The 24,120-nt window shown below is 42.4% G+C and overlaps 1 protein-coding gene across 2 annotated transcripts in view; it reads right to left on the bottom strand.

The window, feature by feature from the left end:
* Positions 1-24,120, bottom strand: part of znf521 (zinc finger protein 521) — a 103,062-nt gene that overhangs the window by 16,466 nt on the left and 62,476 nt on the right. For both annotated transcript variants that reach the window (XM_037682203.1, XM_037682202.1), the window contains one exon: positions 6,508-6,639. In XM_037682203.1, the coding sequence (XP_037538131.1) occupies positions 6,508-6,639 (132 nt within the window). The remainder of the gene's footprint in view (positions 1-6,507; positions 6,640-24,120) is intronic.

The following is a 24,120-nucleotide window of genomic DNA, read 5'->3' as shown; positions in this document are numbered from 1 at the left end:
TATATATATATATATATATATATATATATATATATAATGTGTTATGTGTTGTCATCATTGTATGTTCCCATACGACGGCAAAATTGGCTCGCTGCATTTAACCCATCCACCCCCGGGTGGAGCAGTGGGCAGTTATTGAAAGCACCCAGGGAGCAATTGGGGATAGGGTGTGCTGCTCAGAGACACCACAAGATGTGCAATGACTGGGGATCGAACCTGGGACTTTCGGGTCCCGAGTTGGCTGCCCTTCCTCTACCCCATCTATATATATAGGGAGGGAATGCAGCTGAAAACAAAGATCACTGAGGGGAACAATAACAGAAAACTGGGAAACCAAATAAATCTGAAATGCAATGAAAACTTAAAGATTACTCAGAATCAGAATCAGCATAATTGTCCTTGCACCGAATCACAAAGAAATTACATTTCAAAACACAAACAAACAGACATGGGGTGACGGAGATGTCTAAGGCTGCGGCCTCATGGGAGGTGGTGCCCTTTTCGTTTAGATAAGATTAACCTTAACTCTTGAGTGTCAAGTAACAAAAACAATGATGGCATGACATGAAAACAAGATTGAGAACAATCAGAATGGGAAAAACAGGAAAACCAAAATCACAAAACAGAAAAAAAACCTAGCACCTGTTATATGGAATCACCCCCCTTAGCAGCCACCTTCCCAGTTTCAATCGCCTTGGTCTTCTCTGTTCATTGTGAGATCCACTGCTACGTCCTGTTACGTTTGTTTAGTTGTGGTATCTCAGTTTAGTCATTAAATGTTTTGGCTTTTGAACCTGCCTGCTCAACAGTCTGCATCTGGATGATTTCATGAACCAACAGGTTAAAGATGACACCAATCCACTTAGGTCTTGGCCCCATCCAGTCTGAATTAAACTATTTCTCCAAACTGGGACTGAATAAAGAGCTATCAAAATCACACAAGATATTTGTTCAAAATCTTCTATCTGGACCACACATTAAAACATTTGAACTATCATATTAAGAGTTTAGGTTAAATTTTTGTTTGTTAAAGTTAATTGAAAGTGTCAGGGTTTGTTCAGATTTTAGTGTGGCATGCGTTTAATTAATTCCAGAGCTGTTACTTTTTCATTGTCTCCGTGGTTGTTTTTCAAATGAGCATGAAACGTGTAATAAAGGGATAAGCAGCAATGGACTATGGAGGGACGTTGTATTGGCATTTGGCAGCATGAGTCACGTATAAAATATGCAACTGCATTGCCTATTCAGAGGAGAAACAGAGGCATGTCCTCCTGGAGGGTTAAAATGAGGACATGGAGAAACGAGGAAGAAATAATCCAAAACCACATCCAAACAGGATCAGTGGCTGGCCATTGTGTCTCTCCCTGCTGAGAATGCGAGGTGGGGGAGAAAGAGAGAACTTTGTGGAGTTTGTTGGCCGTGGAGTCGGAGCAGAGCCGAGCTGAACAGAGAGCTGAGCCGGGCTGGGCATCAGGGGTGTCAGGGCTGAGGGGGCTGAGGGGCCAAGGTCTCCTCGCTGTGGGGGATATTAAGCCCTCTGATTAGATCTCAGGGGCCGCCCGTGGCAGACGTCTCCTTTACTACAGGCCCCAGCTCATCTTTATTTTGGCAGGGTGGTGCTCTCTGCAGGCTGCACTGCACCAATACTAAGCTGTTTGTGCAGGGAGGAAAAATAAGTTCATCCTTTACTTCCACTTCCTCCCTTTTCATTTATTTATTCTTCCAGCCTACATGTGTTCGCTTCAGCCTAATCTGAGGGTTCGCAGCCTCGGTGTTCGCAGGCAAAACAAACAAATTGGCTGTGCGAGTTGATCTAAGGCTGCAAGTTGATAGCTACTTATTTGAAGTTCAGCTTTGTCTTTATTTTAATTATCACGTGTAAGTTGTCATAATGATACCATCGTGCTCCAGCAGAACGTGCGCAATACGCTAATTAAACTGCTGTATTTGTCAAAGTCATGGGGCTTTGGAAGCAGTGCATCCTGTAGTTTTATAAGTTTGTTCCTCATGCGATGACATGAGTTAAAAAAAAAAAAAAGAAGCGCACGCATACACACAGAGAGGCGACTTTCATCAGGCACACTTTCTTCTGTTTTGTTTGTCTTAAGCACATATTCCCAATCACAATTTCCACACCAGCCCTCCCTACAGCTCCTAAGGGTGCAGGCAGACACTTCTAGCTGCAGGCTCCCCCACTTCTGAAACCTGTCAAATCTGTCCTGGGAGAGTCAGCCTTTCTCTCATCATCCAGGGGCTTATGGACCTCTCTCCATTTACCCTCCCTCCCCTACACAGCTCTCTTTTCCTCCTCCACTTCCTTCCTTTCATCTCACATCCAAACTTGCCAGTTGCAACCTTCTCGGCTTCCTTCAAGTTTTGTCTCCTTTTCTCCTCCATTTCGTCTGTCCTCGTCTACTGCCTGTAACTTACTTTTCCCTCCCCGCACTTTTCTCCAGTCATGTTGCAGAATAATCTGTCCTCGCCACCATTCTTCTGAGCGTAGATCGAGGATAATCAGGTGCGTAAATGAATGACAATCACTCTCGGCCTCCCACTGTGTTTTGGGGTCACAGGGGGACTGATCAGACTAAAACATGTGCATTGAGGGGGAATGGCCTTTTTAAAACAAAGGGTAACCTTGTTAAATGAGAAAACTCTACCACCCTGGCACCACCTAGTTGGATCAAAGTTCTGCTTTTATGTTCAGGCTCATTACGTCGATAAAAGGCATCCTTCAAATCAGTAAAAATCATGGTTTTTTTAAACGCTGTGCGTGCACACTTCTGTCACGGCTCAAATAAAGCTGAGTGCTAATAGAGCATTCAAATGATGGTAAAGAATTTAGATTTGTGTATAATTAATGTTTTAAAATACTTATACTAAGAAAAGAAAATAACAATTGTGCATATTAAGTAGATGTCTTTGTTTACTTTATTACATGCTCAGTCTTCTTCAAACCTGAAGAAAAAAATAATCAATTTAAGGCTATTTATGCTGAAAGTTCATGTAGTGCATTTACAGATTGTAAATGAATATGTAGGTATTTTTCCAGGCAAGAAGAGTTGTGCTATAAAGTCTTTTTGTAGCTTTGCATCTAGATATTTCTTGCAGAAATGTGGTCCAAGTTGGGTTAAACCTTGCCAACAGTCCTGGTTATATCAGTGTTAAGGGTCAGTGTTGTGTTGAAATGATGTCATCAGTTGGTTTATTCTGTGGAAGGAAGGGGCTGTGGGAGAATAAATAATAAAACGTTTTAGATGTACACCTATATTTGACTTTAGGGAATTGGCTTTTGCTCCATTTTGTGACTTTTGTGAGCGATCTAACATTTTATGTGTCAAAATGTTTTCAATGATTTAAACTTAAGCTAAACTACAGCTTGACATTTTGTTTTTATAGACATGCTTAATCTAAGTAGCATGACAGCAAAGTCAGATATGAACGCTTTGCGCATAGTTTTGTGTTTTAACTTTGTTGGCTTTGCTATTTTCTAGAGCTCTAAAAATAACTTCTACAACTACAAAAGTCATAGATGGACAGACACACTTGATACAAGATGGCTGCCAAAGATAATCGACTTTACGGCGCAAGGTGAAAGTAGCCTTCCTTGAAGGAATTCATATTGCTCACAGCCTTGCATGTCAAAGTTTTAAAGATAAATTTTGACAGAACTGTTCCCTGCTCAGGGTATTAGATAAGGATTACTCTCTGCTACTGCCACACAAAAATAGAGCTCGATGTCTGTAAAACTGATGGAGTTAAAGTCATTTTTGTGTTTGCTCAGGTTGATTAGCTGGGTTGACCATCTTGAACTGGATCAACTCTAAACGTTCATCGGTTGTAGAATAGAATAGAATAGAATAGAATAGAATAGAATAGAATAGTCTTTATTGTCACTTTATGGTTCATATAGAGACACAGAGAGCCGTCATATTTTGATGCATCTGCAACATCTATCAAAAACAGAACAAAAAATGTAGTTTACTAAACAACAATGCTTAAAGGTAATTTAAAGCACAGTCAAACTAAAAAAAAAAATAAAAAAATACATACAGTAGTCCCTCACTACTTTGCGGTTCGACTTTTGTGGACTCGCTCTTTCGCGGTTTTTCAACGACTGCCAACTTTAAATTACTCATGTGATTGGGATGGTATGGGATAAAAAGTTAATGGAAAAAAAAATACTTCGGGCAGGCACCTCCATTTTGTAATTTTCTTTCAATAAGCCTACACTGTAATGCCAGTCAAAAGAACTACACTACCCAGAAGCCAACAGTGCTTCCAGCCACTGCTTTCTGCCAAAAATGGAGGGAAAGTTGTGGTCCAATCTGAACCTGACTAAAAAGTTTGGTCATTCTTAAAAGTGATTTTGGCGCTCAGTGGATGCAGAGAGCCATACAGAACTGACTGGAATTGAACCAGGACTACTTCCAGCCTCATCGGTCAATCTGAGTGCTGCTTGCCGGCCCAAGAAGCCTCTCGAGTGGGGAGGCGTTGCTTAGAGGTCCGGTGTCTTCTACGGAGTGCACCCTGACTTTTTTTTATTTGGATCCCTCTGGATTATTTGGACTCTATCGGGACCATTGTGTGGTTTTGTGCTGGCTCTCCAAAGGTCCGGCTCTTACCAAAAGCATCTGGTGCTCAACGGCTGCAGAGAGCCGATCAGAACTGGACCAGAACGGGACCAAGGCTGGTGAGTACACATATAACATTTTGCAGTAGCTAGTACAAATATGTACTGTATGTTGTTAAAATGACGTAGGTTTAAGAGTTTAGAACATTGCAAAAGTGTGAGAAGGGTTTATAAAACCTTAACATGTGTATAAATACTAAAATAAATGTAGCGTTCCTACTTCGCAGATTTTCACTTATTGCAGGGGTGTGTGGAACGTAACCGCTGCGATAATCAAGGGGGGGAAAAAAAATTCCATTCATATAATTCCACATCAGGAATCACAGGACTTGTGCAATCTTATGACCCAGGGAATAAAAACTGTTTTAAAGACTATTTGTAGATGTACGTAATGATTAAATTGAGTTTCATTAAAATCCGTCCAGTGGTTCACAAGATATTTTACTAAACAACAGACAAAGAAATACAGACATACACATGTAGACAAGACAGTTTACATGATCGCCCACCTCTCATGGCGAACGTTTGCATGTTTTGTCTTTGCCAAACAAGTCTAAATTAGTGTTAAATTAGCCAAATTGGAGGTAAATCCGTTCCTGCTTCTGTGCTTCAGACTCAGCCTAAATAAATATATTCAAGGACAGCTGTCAGCCAATCTCTCAATTGCTCTGTTTCCTTCAAGTGCGCTGACTTCAGATTAGTCTGCGTGTCCCCTGCATCCCCAACAGAGGGAGGCCTTTCAGTTCGTCCTATCCTCTCCACCGCAGGCCTTCGCCCAGCTGTCTGTCTGCCTCTGCGACCGCTGTCCTGAGGGTGCACTCTGTCTCTCCCTCCTCCCCTGTCTCCCTCCCAGCATCCCCTTCTCTCTCTCTCTCTCTTATGAGTTGTGATCGATATGGACGCAGAGGGAGGGGGGGGGGGGGGGGGGGGGGGACCTGTCTGTCAAAGACAGCAGTGGAAAATGAAGGCTCAGATGAAGGAGGCATGCTCTGTATATTAAATGCCTGCAACCCTGTGAGGGGTGGAGGGAGAGGAGATATGGGGTGGGGTTGGGGGGGAAATATCAATAAGCTTCTTCTAAAAGAGAGATAAGGCCAAACCCGACATGCAGAGCAGAGGGAGGGGAGTGGAGAATGAATAAGGAGCTGTGAATGGAGGTGGACGAAAATATAAGAAACCCGATGCAAAACGTGAACTAATGATGAAAAATGATGTAACAAGTAGAGAAGAGACAAATGAGGTTTTTGTTAATGCAATGGGTGGACAGAATTTGAGTTGGGAGGGGTTGTGTGCAGGAAGTTTAAGGGGGAAACACTGGACCCAAAAAGTGTTATAAAGAGTAAAGAGCTGAGAAGGGAGAAAGAGTGAAGAGCTGAAGTTAACGACTTTGCAGATTTCATTATAGAGATAGTTAACCCTGTTGACACTGAAGGAGGGCGCTATTCTCTCCGGAGGAGTCCGGTCCTTCCACCTCCACGCACAGAGACAGATGAGATCATTACAGCTATCAGCACCACTGCCATCCACAATTAGCACATCTCCCTTTCTTTCCACAATCCTCCATCCCCCATCTCCCCTCAGCTCACACTGTCTTCCACCCCCTCTCTTTTTCTTTCTTCCCCCTCTCACCTCATGACACTTCCTTGGCCTTGATTTGGAGGCAATTTGACGAAACAAAAAAGCCACATGCAGCAAACTGCTATAAGCTTTTTTTTTTCTTGACCTTTCCAAACTCATTTAGAAGCCATCTGCCTGGTTTTACTCAAAAGATTCTAGGCGCTCTGTTGACATTTTTAATTACTATTAATTTTTTTGTTTGTTTGTTTAAAATAATTTTACTGGATTGTAAATTCAGAGTAGACACAAGTACAAACCTGTAAAGCAGACCGGACACTTGAAGGTTCCCCCCATGCCCTCAAAGCTGTGCTCAATCAGGTGGCATTGAAGCTTCGCTGGTGAGTCGAACGACTGACTACAGAGCTTGCATTCATGGTTCAGTCCTTCCTCTGTGGAGGAGAAACAACACAAACACAGAAAACCATGAGAGGGAAAAATAAACAGAGTGTGAACGGCCAAGGAGCAGCAAAGGTCCAACTCTGCCTCGCCACCTTTTCACCCTCCCCTCTTCACATGAAATCCAAATCCTACAAATGTACTGTACGACAAAGTCTCCTGTCTGTGATTTTTATGAATCAAACAGTGCGATCTGCTCTCATCAGGCGTAAATCGGGTGACCAGCCGGGGTCCTAATTGCACCGAGAAAGAACATTTTGAACATCATTTTTGTAATTAACGTGCAGGAAAAAAAAACTTTATTCTTAGAAGCTGTAACTTAAATAACTTTCATGAAAGTCTTAAAAATAGAGGAAAGGGTAATTTTGCACTTCGCAGAATACACACTAAAAATCAACAAGTACTATTTTTAATATATATTTCCTATAGAACGTTAACGTTAACACTTTTAGAAAGATGATGGTTTATTAGCAGACATTCCCATATGTTTCAAACATTTATAGACACAGCCATGGCCATTGACAACTTAAATAAATGTCCCAACTGTAGACCTGCACTGCCATTTGCATGCACAACAAACCTGCTGATTCAGACTTTTAGAAAAGTGCCCATCTCCAGAGTGTCAATAAAAGGCCTTTACTCTCTGCCACAGAGCCAGACTGCAAGCTATCAAACGCCTGTCAAGCCTGACATCAAGTGTGGGGGCAGGGTGGATATACCTCAGGGGACTTATCCAGGGTTTATCCCCAGGTCTCCACAGCCCAGTGCCCACCACGCAGGCCCTGGGTACCAGAAGCATGTCTGCACAATCTAGCTGAACAGCTGTGCATGGCCAAGTCCAAGCAGAAGGTTTATTGCAGGTGCTTTAGGGCAAATCTGGCAAAACAAATCAGCGGAAAACAAGGAAACAGTAGAACTGAATATAAGAGGCTTGTAATTCTTCGCTGTTGGATCCTTTAGTCTTCAAACCAATACCCTGCCCTGAACATACATTTCCTGTTATGTACACACAGCATTATATTTGCCTGTTCGTGATCATATGTATATTTCTTATTTATTTTTATTAAATCTGAAGGTTTATTTGACACAGAACTGCTGCAGAATGAAGCTGATTGTATAAAAAATAAAAAAACAGGTAGTGTCTCTGTTTCTGTACATACAAACTGATGTTGAATAGTAGTGACAACTGCAACCCAATGATCCCCAATACTCCAGGAAAAGAAGGAAATGAAAACATATCCTGCAGTGCCAAAAGAAACAGTGGGAGAGCATACACGCTGAACATCTTACCTTCACACGTTTGGCAGTTTTATCCCCCTTAAATCTTCAAAACCTATAGCTTAAAAGTGACTATCGCACAAGAGTGTTTGCTACATAAAAACTGGACATAAGCAGTTTATCATGACAAGCTCACAGCCAACGTTTCTGCATGACTGTTTTGCAAAAGGTAAAAGCCGATCAAAGCTGCTCAGAGTGAAGGGAGCAGGATGTTGTTGTGCATTTGACAGATGAGCTACTCTTTACCCTACATGTGCATTTGAGTGTAGCACTGCCAGGTATCAGGGAAGGGGGGAGACAAGGGCAGCGTGATTGCGTCCATGCAGCCGTACGAGAGGATCACTGTCCTCTTTGATCACTGCTTGGTTTCCTTATCTGTGTGAGGGTGTGCACTATAAGGTCAAGCTAGCTGCAACAGTGCGAGATCCGTTCCTCCACCATATGTGCAGCCCGCAGTTGACCCCAGTGCACCAGGTTGTCCCTTCGAGACATGGTCTGCTTCATTATGCAGATAACGCTGCACCTGCCTGACTGACCTTGCATGAGTGGATGTGTGTGTTTATGTTGGTAAGCAGGTGCATCGGCGAAGACGGAGCTTTAATGTCAGAATATTTCACATTTAAAGGATAAGGCTGGTGTTTTCTAACTATGTTTGAACATGGAGACAACTATTCTTGCTCACCTTACTTACTCAGAAAGAACAACACTCGATAGCAGGAGAAGATTTTTAACTGGTATTTATTTACTTGCAAGGTCAGATTTTCAGGACAGGTTACATAAATAAACATAAGGTATACACATGAAAACCAGTCACAAGAATCTGCACTTTTATATCCTTATCAGTTCAGCCGAGTTCACAGAGCCCAGGAGGTGTCCTTGGCTGCTTCGTTCAGCTCCTCATCTAGCTCTCACCGCTAACTCAAACATATGGTTCATGGGCAGAGAAGGTTCTCTGTCATAGCAATAAAAACATCCATGACCTCTGACCAAAAATTCCCTAATAGAACATCTTTTGACAACTTCAGGATACTATTATCATTAGAAACAAGTTAACCTAAAACATATTTTGTTCTGGAACTGATAGTTGCTGTTAGAATCATGCCATATGATTTGTTATTATTATTCTTGTGAAATTGGAATATTTTCAGTTCAAGATGCTAACTTAAACGTCAAGACAACATTTAACTGTGACTTACAGCCTTAATTTCAGTAAAGTGGCCTGAATCAAGCTGGCAGTGTGGTTCTTACTGAGAGCCAGGGGAGGAAGTCAGCTTTTGCACCCCTATAGCTGCCTCACTGGGCTGAGGTCACTTCCTGTTGCCCCCCCAACCCTACTCCTGGGCCGCCCAATCAGCATGGTCCTGCGTGGGCCCCCACCCCTCTCCAAGCACTGAGCAGACTCTGGATATAGTTACAGGGCCACGGGGGACTGTCAGCTCACTCTCTATCCTCATCTCTCCCTCCTCCCACTCAGTTTTTCCGAGTCTCCCGAGTGTTTCTCCTCCGCCACCACCTCGTCCCTCTGCACTCCTAAGAAAATCCTTTAGATGAGAACTGCTCCTGCGTCTGCTCCCTCTAAGCATCCCTGACACCAGCAAAGTAAGCCCATCTGCATATCCACAGGGCCTCGCGTTCCTGTGGCTCATGGTTTATGTATTTCACAGCTCCTTAAAACACAAACGCCTAATATCTCTCCCATGTGGAGGACAGGAGAGGGAGAGGAGAAAACTACTTTCTCAAAGAATGGTCTTTATTTCTCAGTGCTGTTTACCTTTTTGTTATATCCAGGCTCAAGTTCATGTGTGGTTGAAGGTTGTTTGGGATGCAGCGACTAGCAGGTCTGCCTTGTACAGTTTAGTCAACCACACCTGTAGTTTACTGAATTCTGTCAGAGCCAGACTGAGTTCAGGAGATGTTTTGGAAATGTCGAGCCGTTACAAGACAGTGAGTAACAAAGCAAAACTAAAGTAACTAAAGCCAAGTTTAATTTGAGATAATAGCGTGTAATTAAGTATGACGCAGGGCATTTCTTAATTAAAAAATCCTCCCTCAGCCCATTCTGTTCCAACGCCACCATTGCCCCTCACTCAATTTAAACAATTCTTCTGAGGAGCAGTTTGAATTGGAGCACTTAGTTTTGCGCAAGAAAAATCTGATACTTAGATTTCAGCTCTTCTCTGGGGCATAGTGAATGGTTCTCTGAAGCTCACTATTAGAGGGACCCCGGTCGCTTGTGTCGATGATATTAAGGACATCAATCTGAGCGCTTCTTTGGCCGAGAGTAATGAGCAACCAAGTGGGAGAACAAATTGAGAATATTTAGTTGACTGGAAATGGGTTGTTTTTGAAGACAAAGCAGGAACAGTAATCGAAGCTTGTCTTAAACTAACAGGCCACCATACAGGGTATGAAAACTGTCAAACGTTGCCATAACAGAAAGGAATACCTGCATGGATTGAGCAGGTTTATGAACGCATTTGTTTTAACATCTGACTGTGATTTTTTTTCGGTCTGATGTTGGGAGTTATGTGTTAATAAACAAGGGAGCGTTGGTGTTTGCTGCAGCGTATATACGACCCAACTACAGGATGCTGTACGGCAGCAGAAGAGACAGCTTCAGGCCTGTAAACAGTAGGTGGGTTTACTTCGTCTTTTCTCCACGGGAACTATCCATTAACAGATAATGGGGGAAAAATCTGAGTGATTAAGGCCCAGGGAATTATGGGTGAATACAAATTGACTCCACCTCCGTGCGGTATGCTCTCTTGAGGTAGAAGCACTGCTCATAAGGCACAAGCTCATTTCAGAAGTACTATGAGGCCCATTAAGGATATGAGAATGCAGCGCATGGGGGTAGGAAGGTGATAGTTGGGAGCGCACAGGAATGGACTCCCCCTGGACCTAAGCTGATTGGAGGACTGGCACCTGGGGGGAACATTACTAATATGTATTTCCTGCCTCCACTGTTTAAGAAGGACAGAGTGAATTTAATGCAAAATGTTGAAACTGAAGTACTGAACTTAATCATGGCATTGCAAAAATTCCATCAAAAGGTAATTTATTATACATACAGTCAGGAAAATAAGATTGTGTGCAGGTAATAAAATGAAAGATACAGGAGGACTGCCACAGCAGGAAAGGGAAAAAAAAATCTTTGCTCATGTTAGGAAGAAGACAAGTAAAAGGTATTTGATATGTCTAAAGAAGAATAGTAAGCATAAAATGGCTGCAAATCCCCCATGTTAGTGTCTGAAACATTGGAGTATTTCCAAGAAAGAATAGTTAAGTTGTGACATGTCAGAGGAAGTGACGCCCTCGCACAGCAAGAGCAAAGGATTCTGGGAGAATGCGACTGAGACAATGTCAGCTCTGATGCATGGCAGCTTGTCGGAGGTGCTAATCAGAGCAGGACCGGGCTCCTGCTTGGATCAGACGCTCGGTGCCTACATTAACCGCTTCACAGCTCCCCTGGCTACTGGGCCAGAGGTAGAGGCACCGAGGTGACAGGTTTTTGTGTTGAGATAAACATGCGTAACGCTTGAATAAATGTTACAAAGGATTTAGCCAACTAGAACACCTTTTGGAGCCCACAAAACATGGGGGAGAAAATCACGAGGACACTTTGCTCTGCTCTGTAAACAAACAAAGCAATTTTTCTTTTTCCATTTTTTGTTTTTTTTGTTTTGCAAAATGCAAAAATAAAACATTAAAAACATATATTTTTTTAACTGCATCAAACAAATGTGAATCGGTTTTCAGAATTGTATACTACAAATGTACTCAATTATACAGACAGACACAAACTTGGATAAAGAAACTGTGGGATTGTCGATACATTGTAAAAATATAAAATATAAAGAGACCAAATGAAGAACAAGAAAGAGCACTGCAACTCAGTTTTGTGTCTGAATGTTTAATTGCCAGATGGAAATAAACCACAAATTGAAATAATCTTGCTAATGTTTTTATTCTTCTTTTCAGCAGATGATGCTAATTGTATGAATGTTTATGAAGCATTCACACTATTGTGATCCATTTTTCTTCTGTACATTTTTGGCGTGATTCTCCTCCAGTAGTTTTCAAGCTATTTCAACAAATCATATATCAAAAGGTTCACCTCTTTTAGGACAATTCTGCTATGACTTTTGGTATTGGTGCAACTTTATCTTTTTGGAATAGTTAGTCTTGTCTGCCATGTTTTTCTCATAGAAAATGAACTGAGCTCATTTTACATCCTTCAGATCTTTAGATTTGTTTACAACCTTTTACTGCTCTTTTCACATTTTGTTATGGTTCAGCTTCTTTCAGCTTCCTTCTGCAAATTTTAACTTTTTTCCAGCTAATTTTAGCTGTTTTGTCAGCTGTTTGGTGCTCCTTTCAGGTTCTTTCTGCTAACTACAATATTTTTGTGCTTCTTCTAAATTCTTTCTGCTATTTACGGCTTGTTTTTACAAGTTCAAGCTTTCAACTACTATATAGCTGTTTTTATGCTAATTTAAGCTTTTTCAGCTAATTCCACATTTTTGCACTCATTTTAACTTTTTCAGCCTAATTCAGCAAAAATGTGCTTTCTCCACTTTCTTCTGGTATTTTAAGTTAATTTCTACCTTTTTAGTAGTTATGTTTCAACTATTTTTTGTGCTAATTTTAGCTTTTTTTCATATTATTTCCATTTTTTTGTGCTAGTTTCTGCTTCTTTCAGCCTAATTGTATGGGCAAACATGTGATTTTTGTTTTCTTCAGCTAATTTAAGCTTGTTCTAACTTTTTTGCTAACTTTTTAGCGTTTTTAGCCAGTTGCAGCTGTCTTAGAATAAATTCAAGGTTTTTTTTGCTAATTTCTGTAGATTTTAGCATAATACTTATTTCTGCTATTTTCAGCTTGTTATGCGCCTTTCATCTAAATTATGCTAGTTTCTGTGATTTCTGCTAGTTCAGCTGCTATTTAGCTATTTTGATTATAATCTTAGCTTTTTCAGCTAATTCCACATTTTAAATTTCAGCTCTTTCAGCTTTCTACTGGTAGTTTAAGCTTCTTTCTGTCTTTCAACTGCTTTTCAGCAAATTTTTTTTCTAATTTCAGCTTCTTTTTTTTAGCTAATTTCATTTAATCTTGTGCTAATTTCTGCCTATTTAAACCGTTTTTCAGCAAGTATGTCTTCTTTCTGATTTCTTCTGCTAATTTAGGCTTGGTCTTCCATTTTAGCTACATTTCAGCGTGGTTTTTATTGAGCTAATTTCAGCTTTTTCTCACCAACTTCTTCTGCAATAAGCATTCACACTGCATTTTTGTAGGAAATGCAATATGTCTCTAGTTTAGATTTATTTTTATTTTCTATGAGTTACTGTTGTTTCCAATCATTACCCTTTCCCTACTTTACTTGGTCTTTTTTAAAAGCTTGAGTTTTAATTCTTTACAAGGAACAAGAAATGCTCAAATGAAAGCCACAGTACTTTGATATGTTTTAGCATTCCAGGGATTAATAAAGTGGGAGTAGTGAACCACTAAAACTATGACAAAATGATTGACAAGCTTTGACCATATATATATATATATATATATATATGAATCCATCTTTGCTTGTTATTTCAGGGAAGAAAGTAAAACAAAGTCCTAAAGAGAAAAGATTTGATATATTGTGTGTTAAATTCAAAGTAAATAAAATATTTAATCCTCAGTGCTATTATCATAAAAAAGAACGTAACAAAAACTGGTTTTCTTACAACTGACCCTTTGTGCTGATCTCTGTGAGATGAATATTGGTCCTTTTTTTTTTACGTTTTACAAATTGTGCCCTAATTTTTCTGTCAGTGGAACTGAAAAGACTTGCACAACATCCTATCTTACAGTATGTTTTAGAAATAGAAATATCCTTCAAGATAACATGATGCGATTGATTCCCTGGTTGCAAGCAAGAGAATGGATGAAAGAGAAGATGTGTGGCACGATATGTGTGAAGACCATTCTGTAAGAATAGTGGTGTCCTTGAGCAAGACACCCAATTCTCAACTGCTCCCATGGCACTTCCATAGCTGCCCACTGCTCCACCTGGGTGTATCTCATGTGTGATGAGTTAAATGCAGAGAACTAATTTCATCATTGTATTGAAACATACTGTGATGAAAACACATAACATTTTACGTTAGTGCATCACCAACGCTAAGCATAGATAAGCCTCCATTTGTCTAATTTGCTATAACATCAAATAGCAGTTTAATATTGAAGAAAATACCATAAAAGCTTTAGTATTGTTTAAGCTTCTCACGTTAAGCTGTATTTTTTGTAGATCTTTTGTTGCCATTTCAGATTTTATATATGCAGTTATTGATTTGGGAGAGCTCTGAACTTTTTATATAGAACCCAGCAGTCGGCCAAAGATGGCGTATCTGCTAATCCAAGAAAAATATGCGCGTTGTAGGGCATGCAGTGCTACAGTTACTGCATCGCCTTCTATTCTTACAGCTAAACCTTCTCAGTGGCTAAAACTCGGTCAATGAACAGCGTATTGGCCACAGAGGGAGAAGAGTGTTAAAAAAAACAGGAAAAGGGAGAAATCCACAACAAAGGTGAGAGGCAAATACGTGCTAACGAATGATGTGTAGGCGCAGCAGCTGCAGGCAGGTACGGAGGTCCATTGGGGACAAACTGTGCAGGCTGCTGAGATGGATTGCATGGAATCCTAGACCCCCTGCAGCCCAAAAAAAAAAAAAAAAAAAAACAATTCAATGCTGAAATGTTCTAATTTACTTCATATTTGTCTATTCTAAACTGTTGGGCCTATTCTAGGAAATAAATGTCAAATGACCATGCCCTGACATTTTGAGACCAGATGAGTGCTGGTGAACACAAAGAAAACAAGCAAAATAATAATAAAAAAAAAGTGTACGGTATAACTTTCCAGTGAGCACAAAGAAAAAAAAAAACGAAATGAGGTGTGAATATAGACTAGAGTTTCTTTTAGGTCTCTAAAGAGTGAGTGGACTGAATGTAAAAAGTTAATTATGGACACATGCCTGGTCTTCTTTTCTATACTCTTTTGCCGGCCTCGCCGTGGCACTATCAGACCGAGGCATGGAGCTCGAAGGGGTTTGTGGTCCACACAAAAGAGCAAGGAAGGGAAGAGTTGAAGAGAGGCCCCTTGGCTGGGCTCGCGGCGTGGAACACCGTACAATTAGCCAGCCCTTGCGTTCTGCCGGCTTATAATTATCAGTGCTCGCCTTAATTGACTCCCTTAGCCTGCTGCAAAGGGACCCCCCACCCCTTCCTCATCCCCTCTTCCCCCCTGCTAGATGCAGGCCGCCAAGCACCACACCAGGCTCTCCAAAGTCATTTAGAAAAGCGCTCATATTTCGACACAAAAAGGAGGAACATTTGGTGAGAGAGAATTCATCATCAGGTGTCTAGAGGTTTTCCTTAATAGAAAAGCTGAGTCCCACTGAGCGCGCTCCGTGTAGCGGCCAGCCACGCATGCTCAGGACCAGCAAGCCGCCATTCGCAGCGGGCCACAAGACATTAACATAATTTTATATAACACAGGCACCCGCACTGGAAATTTAATACATCTCAGCAAATACGACACAGACGTTTTGCATAATTTTTTTTCTTCTTCTACCATTGCTTTTGCTCTGCCTTCAAGCTTTATCTGTCCTCCTTCCATGTCTTTCTGCAGTCTTGTTTTCGACCTGCTTCCATCTCCTCCTTGCTGCCACTCCAGTTTGCCCAACCCATCCACCCTTACACAACCACCCCTCTTTCCTCACCCCATGGCGCTGCTCTCACTAGGAGAGGGGAAGTTCATTACCTCAGCTAAATCAGAATTAGTCCCTTCATTTTGACGGGGCGAACTTCATTAGAAAGGCCCTTCCTTAATCCAGCAGGGAGAACTGATGAATCTACATGGGGGCAATAATTTGCTTCACACAGCACATTCAACCACTTCCTCCATACAGTCTCCCCCTTTCCCTTTTTTTTTCTTTTCGCCGCCTTTCTGGCTTTATGTTCTTATGGCTACATTTTATTAGCTTTACAACAACAAAAAAAATTACTGAGAAAGAAAACACCTGCATATAATTAACTAATGGGAGCAGAGATGGAGTAAAGAATGAGTTATGCTGTTGGAATGTCCCGTCTCCCAGCAGACGTTTCAATCTCTGGAGCAGCTTTAGCTGTTTTGGCTGACGCTCAAACAAAAACAGAGTGAGCACAGATGAGAGCAAGCTAGGTCTGTGAATCTTAAGGAACTATTTGTTCAAGACTTACATGATTACAGTGCAATTTTAAAAAATTGCGATAATGGGACGGGAAGATGTGCGCTTCCTTTGTCTTTGGTTTACTTTTTCTGTAACCTTCATAGAGAAAGAGTTTCACAAGGATATCTTCAGAGACAGAGCTCCAGTAGTTGTCCAGATTCTTGCAGCAAACTAGATAGCAAAGAGACGTGAATCAGGACAGACAGCCCCAGACTGCCGTACCACAGCGCCTGGTGTCAAACAGATGTGAAACTTGGCAGCAACGCTCCCCAGAAAACAGAGAACCCACAGATTTCAGGGAGGTTTTTAGTTGTGCTGCCCTCCCTTCTTTCACCACTCCTCCTGCCCCCCATCCAGTCCCAACTCCCCCACACTGTGCCCCTGCAGCCACCCTCCCTCATCACCTCCACGCAGGGGTCCCCTGACAGGTAATCTCGTCCCTTGAATGTGAAATCTCCGACAGCGATGCCCCGCGCTTTTACCCCCCGCCTCTATGGCTGATGGGTAAATTGGAATGGCGCACCCTGCTGGCGCAGAGGGCTCTGAACAGACAGCAGCACACACATGCTGCGGAGCCCCCTCGCACGCTCTGTCTAATGTAGTGGACATGCACACTCATTCCAAGCTGCGATATCTATGCACAGACACACGTCCATGCATGGATGTGCACCGGGATACAAACACACTCACACACATGTAAGCTTCAGGTAAATCACATAAACACAAACACACACTCATGCCACATGAGTGCGATGTTATCCCTCTCATCTGCATACAGATTGAATCTATGACAAAAAAAGAAACAGATACTGAGCTGAGTCAATATATGTTGAAATTTAAATAAGCATCATCTGAAATGGCTCAGCTTGCATCCGTTCCTCAGAAAATGCACCTGACTTCTGTTGCTATGGTTTCAATTATGTGTATATTGTTGGACAGAGCACACTAAACAGATAAAGAGTAGAAATCTTGGAGCAATTGCGGATATTTCTGAGCCCCCAGAGTGTGTATGTGTGATAAGCAGTGCCAACTCTGTTTTACCATAAGCGTTTTGTAAAACATTAACAAATACTAACAGAGCAGAGTTTTTTTTTTATCTTTAGAATGTGCCCAGGCATCAGGGTAAGGTTTCCCAGTGGAGTGGTTTAGCTGTCCAAAGCTTCAGCTCCATCTAACTGTCTCTCCTGCCCCTCAGTCAACGCTCTGAAGCATGTGTATATGGTTGAGTCCACCCACAAATCGCAGGGACGTCCTAAATAGTCAGTGGGACCTGAAGGGGCTAAAGATCACTGCAGCAGAAGCCACAGAGGCCTTCCTGTCAAAGGCAGCACATTCAGGGGGCCAGGGGTGAGGGGGAGCCGGAGGGAGTGAGCCAGAGACATGACATACATTTCATTACACTTAAACCAACTGTGGGTTCAACTCAGAGCCTTGGATTTCCAACGCCGTCTCCGAGGATGGAGTAAGTGGAGGTGTAAAAGAATGGTTTTATACAAAGAACACAATAGGTAGGTGGATGAAGGCGGGCAGTTGGACTAATTGCTTGGGGGCTTGTAAGAATATTTTTGTAACTGCCTCTGTTTAAAGCTCACTTTAGTGGCACATGTCACTACGGTGAAGCTTGCAACTCCAACTGCAACTGAGAAGGATACTTAAAGTCTATTCCTAACAAGCCTAATGCATTTCTAACTTTTAATATCTTTATTTTTTTCTAAGTAATTATATGGACAATCGCAGACATTTTGACAAGTATTGAGTCACTATCTCTATTTTTTAGTATAAACAACTTTTATTAGGTTCATGAAGAGAAGGAAATGCTCAGTCCAGACATCCTAAGAGTGGTATTTTTAACACACGCTCTCCTGGATTTATAAAAAGACCACTTGTACATTAAGAAGATGCTCTTCCAACTATGGGTCTGTATCTCTGGAGAGAACTCAGATGGGTTCTGGGGTTTAAGGCGACTGAGCCGCATAGGTAAGAGTTCAATGCCCAACCCCGTACTGGGTTAAGAGAAATTACTGCCTGGCTTTGCCTTCCTGGCTTTGGAGAATGCGTGAGCTCTCAGAGCTGCGCAGCAGAAAGACATGCTGTCATTGCTGCTACATAATGGAAAAAAATTATCTGCAGTCTAACCTACTTTTATATAAAAAGAAATGCCTATTGTAATTCCTCTGTGTGTTATGAAAATGGCTATAACATTACAAAACACTATTATTATTGCTCGCTTGGGGGGAGCCCCCGCTCATTAGGCTTCAAACACATCATAAGTTTTGATTATTCTATCAGCTTCGTTCTCTCATTATAGTGACAAACTCCTGCTATTTTGTTGCCAATCTCCTTCGAGCTGTCACATCTTCTGAAAGATCACAAAACCTTTCAAACACGCTTGTGATATGTCTTCAGATTCACAAGACATCGCTTGATTCCCCCATTGAATTTGCAGGATTAACTCTAGGAAGAAACGTCTCATATTCCTTAACTGGTTGCTGTGTCTGACATCAGAGTGTATGAAATTCTAGCGTACTGGTATTGTCCAGGGGAGGGAACCCTCACTCTAACCGTCAGCGCTCCACCAAGTGGGACAGAGATGATTAAAACACACCGTGGCTGTGACTGACAGACTCCCCACTGCTTCCAGAAGATGACATGTCTCCAAGTCACTCAGAAAAGCAACTCCTCTAATTTTAACTCTGACTACAACACCGACCCCCACTGTCAAAACCAACAAAAAACAGTCATGCTGAGATTCTTAACCACAATAAAAGTGATAACAACTAAACAGAGGAATAAGTTTTAAAAAACAACAACTGGGAGGGAGGAGACAAAAGGGCTGAGAAGGTGCCATTTCCCTCCGGTGCACACAAACAGCAGGAACCTGTGAGCTTGTGACAACACCTTCAAACATTTCTGTTACTTTCACAGAAATATCTGATGCTGATGCTCCAATGTGATGCTTCTGCAGCAGTCTTGTCCCAGCGCACATTCGACTTGGCAAGATCTCAGTTGCCAAAAAGAAAGAAAAAAAAAAACATACAGGGGGAAAAACACTCTCCTAACTGACTGTGTTTGACATTTGTCATGACAGGAATACAGTGAAAGGAGGAACGAAAAAGAGGAGTGAGAGGTGGGACTGGAAGAGGAAAATGGAGGAGTGGCAGAGGGTGATCAATGTGTGAAATTGTTTGTGTGTGGAGGGGAACGGACATTTTCTGGATGTGTTGTTAGTCCTGTTTCCTGTGTAAGGAGGAGGACAGAAAGGGTGGTGCTGGGACTCCTTGAGATTGTCATGTTGTGCAGCAAAGCTCAGGGTCGTGCACTAAATGATTCACAGAAAACTGAATCTTTAACATTGGCGTCAGCAATTCAGCCAGGCGCCCTTGTGGGGGAATTCTTTTTGTGTGTTTTTATTGAAGTCTGCATTGAGCGCGCCCAAAAGCTCTGACAGGGGGCCCCCGAGGGCGCTTGTCTTCACCTCCAAATCATAAGATGGAGAGACGAAGCTCCCTCTGTGCTCCAAATTATACCCCTCAACACCCCCTTTTGCACACAGACTTGCAACCCTGCCCTCCCCACCCTAAAAAATAAAATAGAAGCAGAGAAGAAAAGCCTTCAGTAATACAGTCCCAGTGGAGGGCTCCGCGATCACTTTGCACTGCAGGAACAGCTGACAGGTTCGATGCGGCAGGTCCATTCCCTGCAGTCTATCAGACTTGGTGCTAAAGCACGATGGTTAGTACTTCTTCTCGGCGGATGTCACTTCTTTGCATGATTCCACATGACTCTCTCATGACAGGCCCCTTCATTGACACATGGCAGTTCCACGGCTTTGCCTCAATTATTTCTAAGAGTGGGTAAAACCCTAGGTTATTGTCCCCTTTACGAGTCTTTACCTCTCTCAAATACCTTGATGAGAAAAAACCGCTCTTGGCACATTCAGAGGAAGTTGAGGGGCCAAAATAAAATAAAAATGGTGGAAGGGGGTTGGTGTAATTCGAGTGATGGGCACAGCTGCATACATGGGTATTGTGGAATTTCTGCCTGCTTGATTGGATTTACTTTGCCTAAATACCCCTGCTTGCACCCTTAAAATGGCCCATTTTCCTCATGTCTCACTGAATATGACAACTAATCGAGCAACATGAGTGCAACGCTGGAACCGCCAAACCAGTTCAGTGTTTGTGTCTTTTCTCAAGCTATGAAATTCTCCCTCTCTGGCCTTCTTTGCTAAAGACCTCATCCAAGTCCTGCTGCCCGACCTGTCAAAATGCAGCCCCGTTCGCTCTCAAATACCCAAACAAAATAAACCAACAACTGCTGGCAGGGTCAGAGGGCAGCTGCTCTGGGTCCTTGGACTCTGGTGTGCCCTCTGATTGGTGGAAAGGGCAGCGAGTAAAAGGGAATCTTTTCAAAGTGAAATCTCCAGCTGATGGCTTAGAGCTCAACACCCCACAGTTTGTTTCTCTCGCTTCTGTCAGGAGTTTTGCTGGAGCCATTTGGAAGGATTAGAAAAAGTGGGGGAAGAGAAAAATTCAGCTGGGCAGAGCGTGTGTACTGTAGGATCTGACTGATGGCTCCAAGACCCCTTGGAGAGTGATAAACCTTTGACCTTGACAACCCCCTGTGGTGACCCCTGACCTCTGGCTCTGTGCCACAGACGCAGTGAGACAGGTGCAGGCAGGAGAGTGACCACACCCCCATCATCTTGGCCAAAATCTTGCTCATCTGACCTAAAGTACCTATCCTGATGTGCTGCACCGCCAATCGTATTTGAGCACCAACATAAAAGGATTACTTCTCTGTGTTAGAGATATTAGGGAGAAACATCCAAACATTCATACATTTTTACGAACTACTAATTCATGAAATAAATTCAAACATGTGAAAAACAGAAATAAAAAGCTGAGGATTAGTTAGGTACATGCAATAAAGTGCTTTAAAATGACACATTCAAAGAAATATGAGGGATGACATTACTAAAGCAGAGGAGAGTGGAAACGAAATGATACATCACGACTTTTTCTTAGCTAAAACATGCTCAAGCTCCAAGCTTGTGTCAGTCCGCGCCAGTCTTTCTACAGATCCATTTCCTCTCCCTAGGCACTTCTCTCATGTTGTTGGCACAGTGATTCAGTGCCTTGCATTAAGAGCAATTCACCTGCCTCCAGCATCCCAGCGGCACAAGTCCCCTGGGGAAACCAGGTGGAGCATAAAAAAGTTCCACATATGGTAAAGTCAAGCTGCTCGGAGGCTGCCGAGTGTCTGCTGTGGGGATAGAGGCTCCTAAAAGGCCCAGCTGGTACTTGGAAAAGAGCTTCTGCATTACTACACCTCAGTGTCTGTTTGGGCTCCCCTTTGGAAAGTATTGGCCGGCGCACATGACCAGCCATTTTAGATTTTCTCCCTCTACCCACCAACCCACCCCCTTCCCCCCTCACACTGCCTCATCTCTCGCTCCCTCCCGTTTTCCAACTGGTTCTGTATCCAATTGAACATTTGGTCCTCCACTGCTGGTTAATCAAATTCCTCCATCTGGCCCCCTATCCCTGTGGAACACGAAAGGTGCAGCCTGAGCCTGGGTCCAAGTGCATATTGGAAGGAAGGAGGGGAGTGGAGACAGGGACTGCCTACCTAACTTACGCAGCCCAGTCAACTAGATCAGGTAGGGAGCATGAGGCCAGGACTGATCGTTCTGGGCAAACAGGAACAGCTTGGGACTGAGTATCAGAGCCCTGCTGTTCGTCGAGCTCAGGGACAGCAGTCGGTTCATATGACAGTAGGAGGGTTTTATGTGCTAATACCTCCACATACACTGCAGAATACAGAGCAGAGTGCAGCCTAAGTATCAGTGGCTACAGCAGAATGCAAGAACAACTTGAGCTTTTTTTATTTAGTCTCCATGGCACTAGATGGTGCTGTTCTTTAAAAACTCTAAGAACAAAGAAAAAGGCAAAAAGGAGGAAAAAAAGATTTGTATGAAAGCTGCACATTTGCCTGTTGCCTTCTTACATGGCTTCTTTGAGTTCAAAGTAGCCGTGTGTTGGTAACTAAGCAGTGCTTAATCCTTTGCTCTGATCAAAAAGAGCTATCTTAAGATATCACACAAAGCCAGCAGTGATCTTTTAATCCCCAGGAGAGACTGTGCAGCCTCCACAAAATATTGCTTTAACAACATACTTATTAGAGAAGACCTTTAAAAAAAAAGCAATCTTGGCTCACAAAGTTAAACAGGTTTCAAAGTACAGCCGCTTTCATGAGACACATCCTTTACAGCTGTGGCGTCTGCATCTGACCAGCTGCTTAAAGAATCTGAGGTGAGTCACACATATAAAACACATGACATCTGAAGTGCTGCTTCTACTTTTCGGTATTGCGCGATTTCTATTCATGTCCAACAATCCTTTCCCCTTTCCAGGTGGCAGAACATGTGTCAATAATTAAACTGCTTTTACATAACAGGATACAGGAACACAATGCAATTTGCTCCCCATATTTCATTGGGCCTTTATGAAAGCACATGAGAGAGTGTAATTAATCAAACCACTGGAATATGTGAACGGCAATTTCCACCTAATGGCACTTACAGGGATTGGGTCCCTTAAGCACCACGTTCTGTCTACCAAACGAGCAAGCTTCAATTTCATCTTCATAGTTTTGATAATAAAACCTGGTGTTGATGTTAAACAGCCCTCATTTGACATCATGAAGTTTGTAAATAACATCCAAAATGTGGCCATGTAGGCTGGTGTCATGAGTGTGACACACCACATCACAAATAAGCTTAACTGAAGATGAAATGATGCAGCTTCGTGTAAGCGACAGTCAGGCTTGGATTGGAAATTAATATTCTTTTAATGATCTTGCTTTGACCTCAAACCTGAATGTAAGCTCCATATTCACTTAACCACAGGAGGCTAACCACCTCCCAGCCAGGGACAGGAAGAGGATCATTCACTGCTTTTAGTGGCTTTCTGTGAGAAGATGGTCCTCGTCTAAATGGCACCCATGTCCCTAAAAGTGTTTCTCTCTCCCTCACCACTCTTTCTTTTCCTGAGTCTCTCCAAAGACTCCTCTAAGTGCAGCATCTTGTTTCAGTAATTCAGCCAGGGCAGAGACAGTGGAGAGAGGAAAGTAATCGATTTCTCTCTCATTTGGTTCCTCCAAGACTTGCTGTAAGGCCTCTTAGGGGAGTTCTGGACTATTGGACAGGACAATGTTATGGGAAAGAGTGTCATTGCGTTTAAGGTCATCGTTACACCAAGGTTTCATTTTGAGTATATTTTTTATTGAAGCATGCACCGAGCAGAGAAACAAACAACACTGCCATCATTTCTGGGGTGGCAGATATCAAGAAATGTCCTTACAGTTCATAACAGTATTGACATTTGAATGACAGTGGAAGGAATCACTTGCTGTTGCAAGATGATACACTGCAGAGATACTCTCAGAAAACTTCAGTTAAGTAGGAAGCTTTTAGTAAGGTCCATAGGTAAACCTTGACTCTATAAAAATACTCCATTGCTAAATTATTTATAGGAAAATGCCTTTACAGTGTGTTTACTAGTTCTGCTTCATGCTTCACATCATCTTTCAGAATAAGGAATGAATAAATGGAAACAGAAAGCCAAATGATGTGCAAAACAGGGCTAGGAATACGTTGCCTACGTTCTATAGCTCTGCAGCATATGAGTACATCCCCCCCGCACCACCCCACCCCCCCACCCCCACCCCGCCCCAACCATATCATTTATCATTATGTACTAATTTTCTTTACCCATTCCTCCTTTCCAAGCGGCAGGGAGCTCTACCAGCTCTCTTTCTGGAAGAAGCAACACACCCTGGACAGGTCGCAAGGCCATCACAGGGAAATATACATTAGAGACAAATGAGACAAACAACCATTCACACTTTCACTCACATCTAGGGACAATTTAGAGTTACCAATTA

This window comes from Nematolebias whitei, chromosome 9 (assembly GCF_014905685.2).
Source record: "Nematolebias whitei isolate Nwh7 chromosome 9, NemWhi1, whole genome shotgun sequence".
Classification (NCBI taxonomy): Eukaryota; Metazoa; Chordata; class Actinopteri; order Cyprinodontiformes; family Rivulidae; genus Nematolebias; species Nematolebias whitei.
This window is presented reverse-complemented; position numbering and strand designations above follow the sequence as displayed.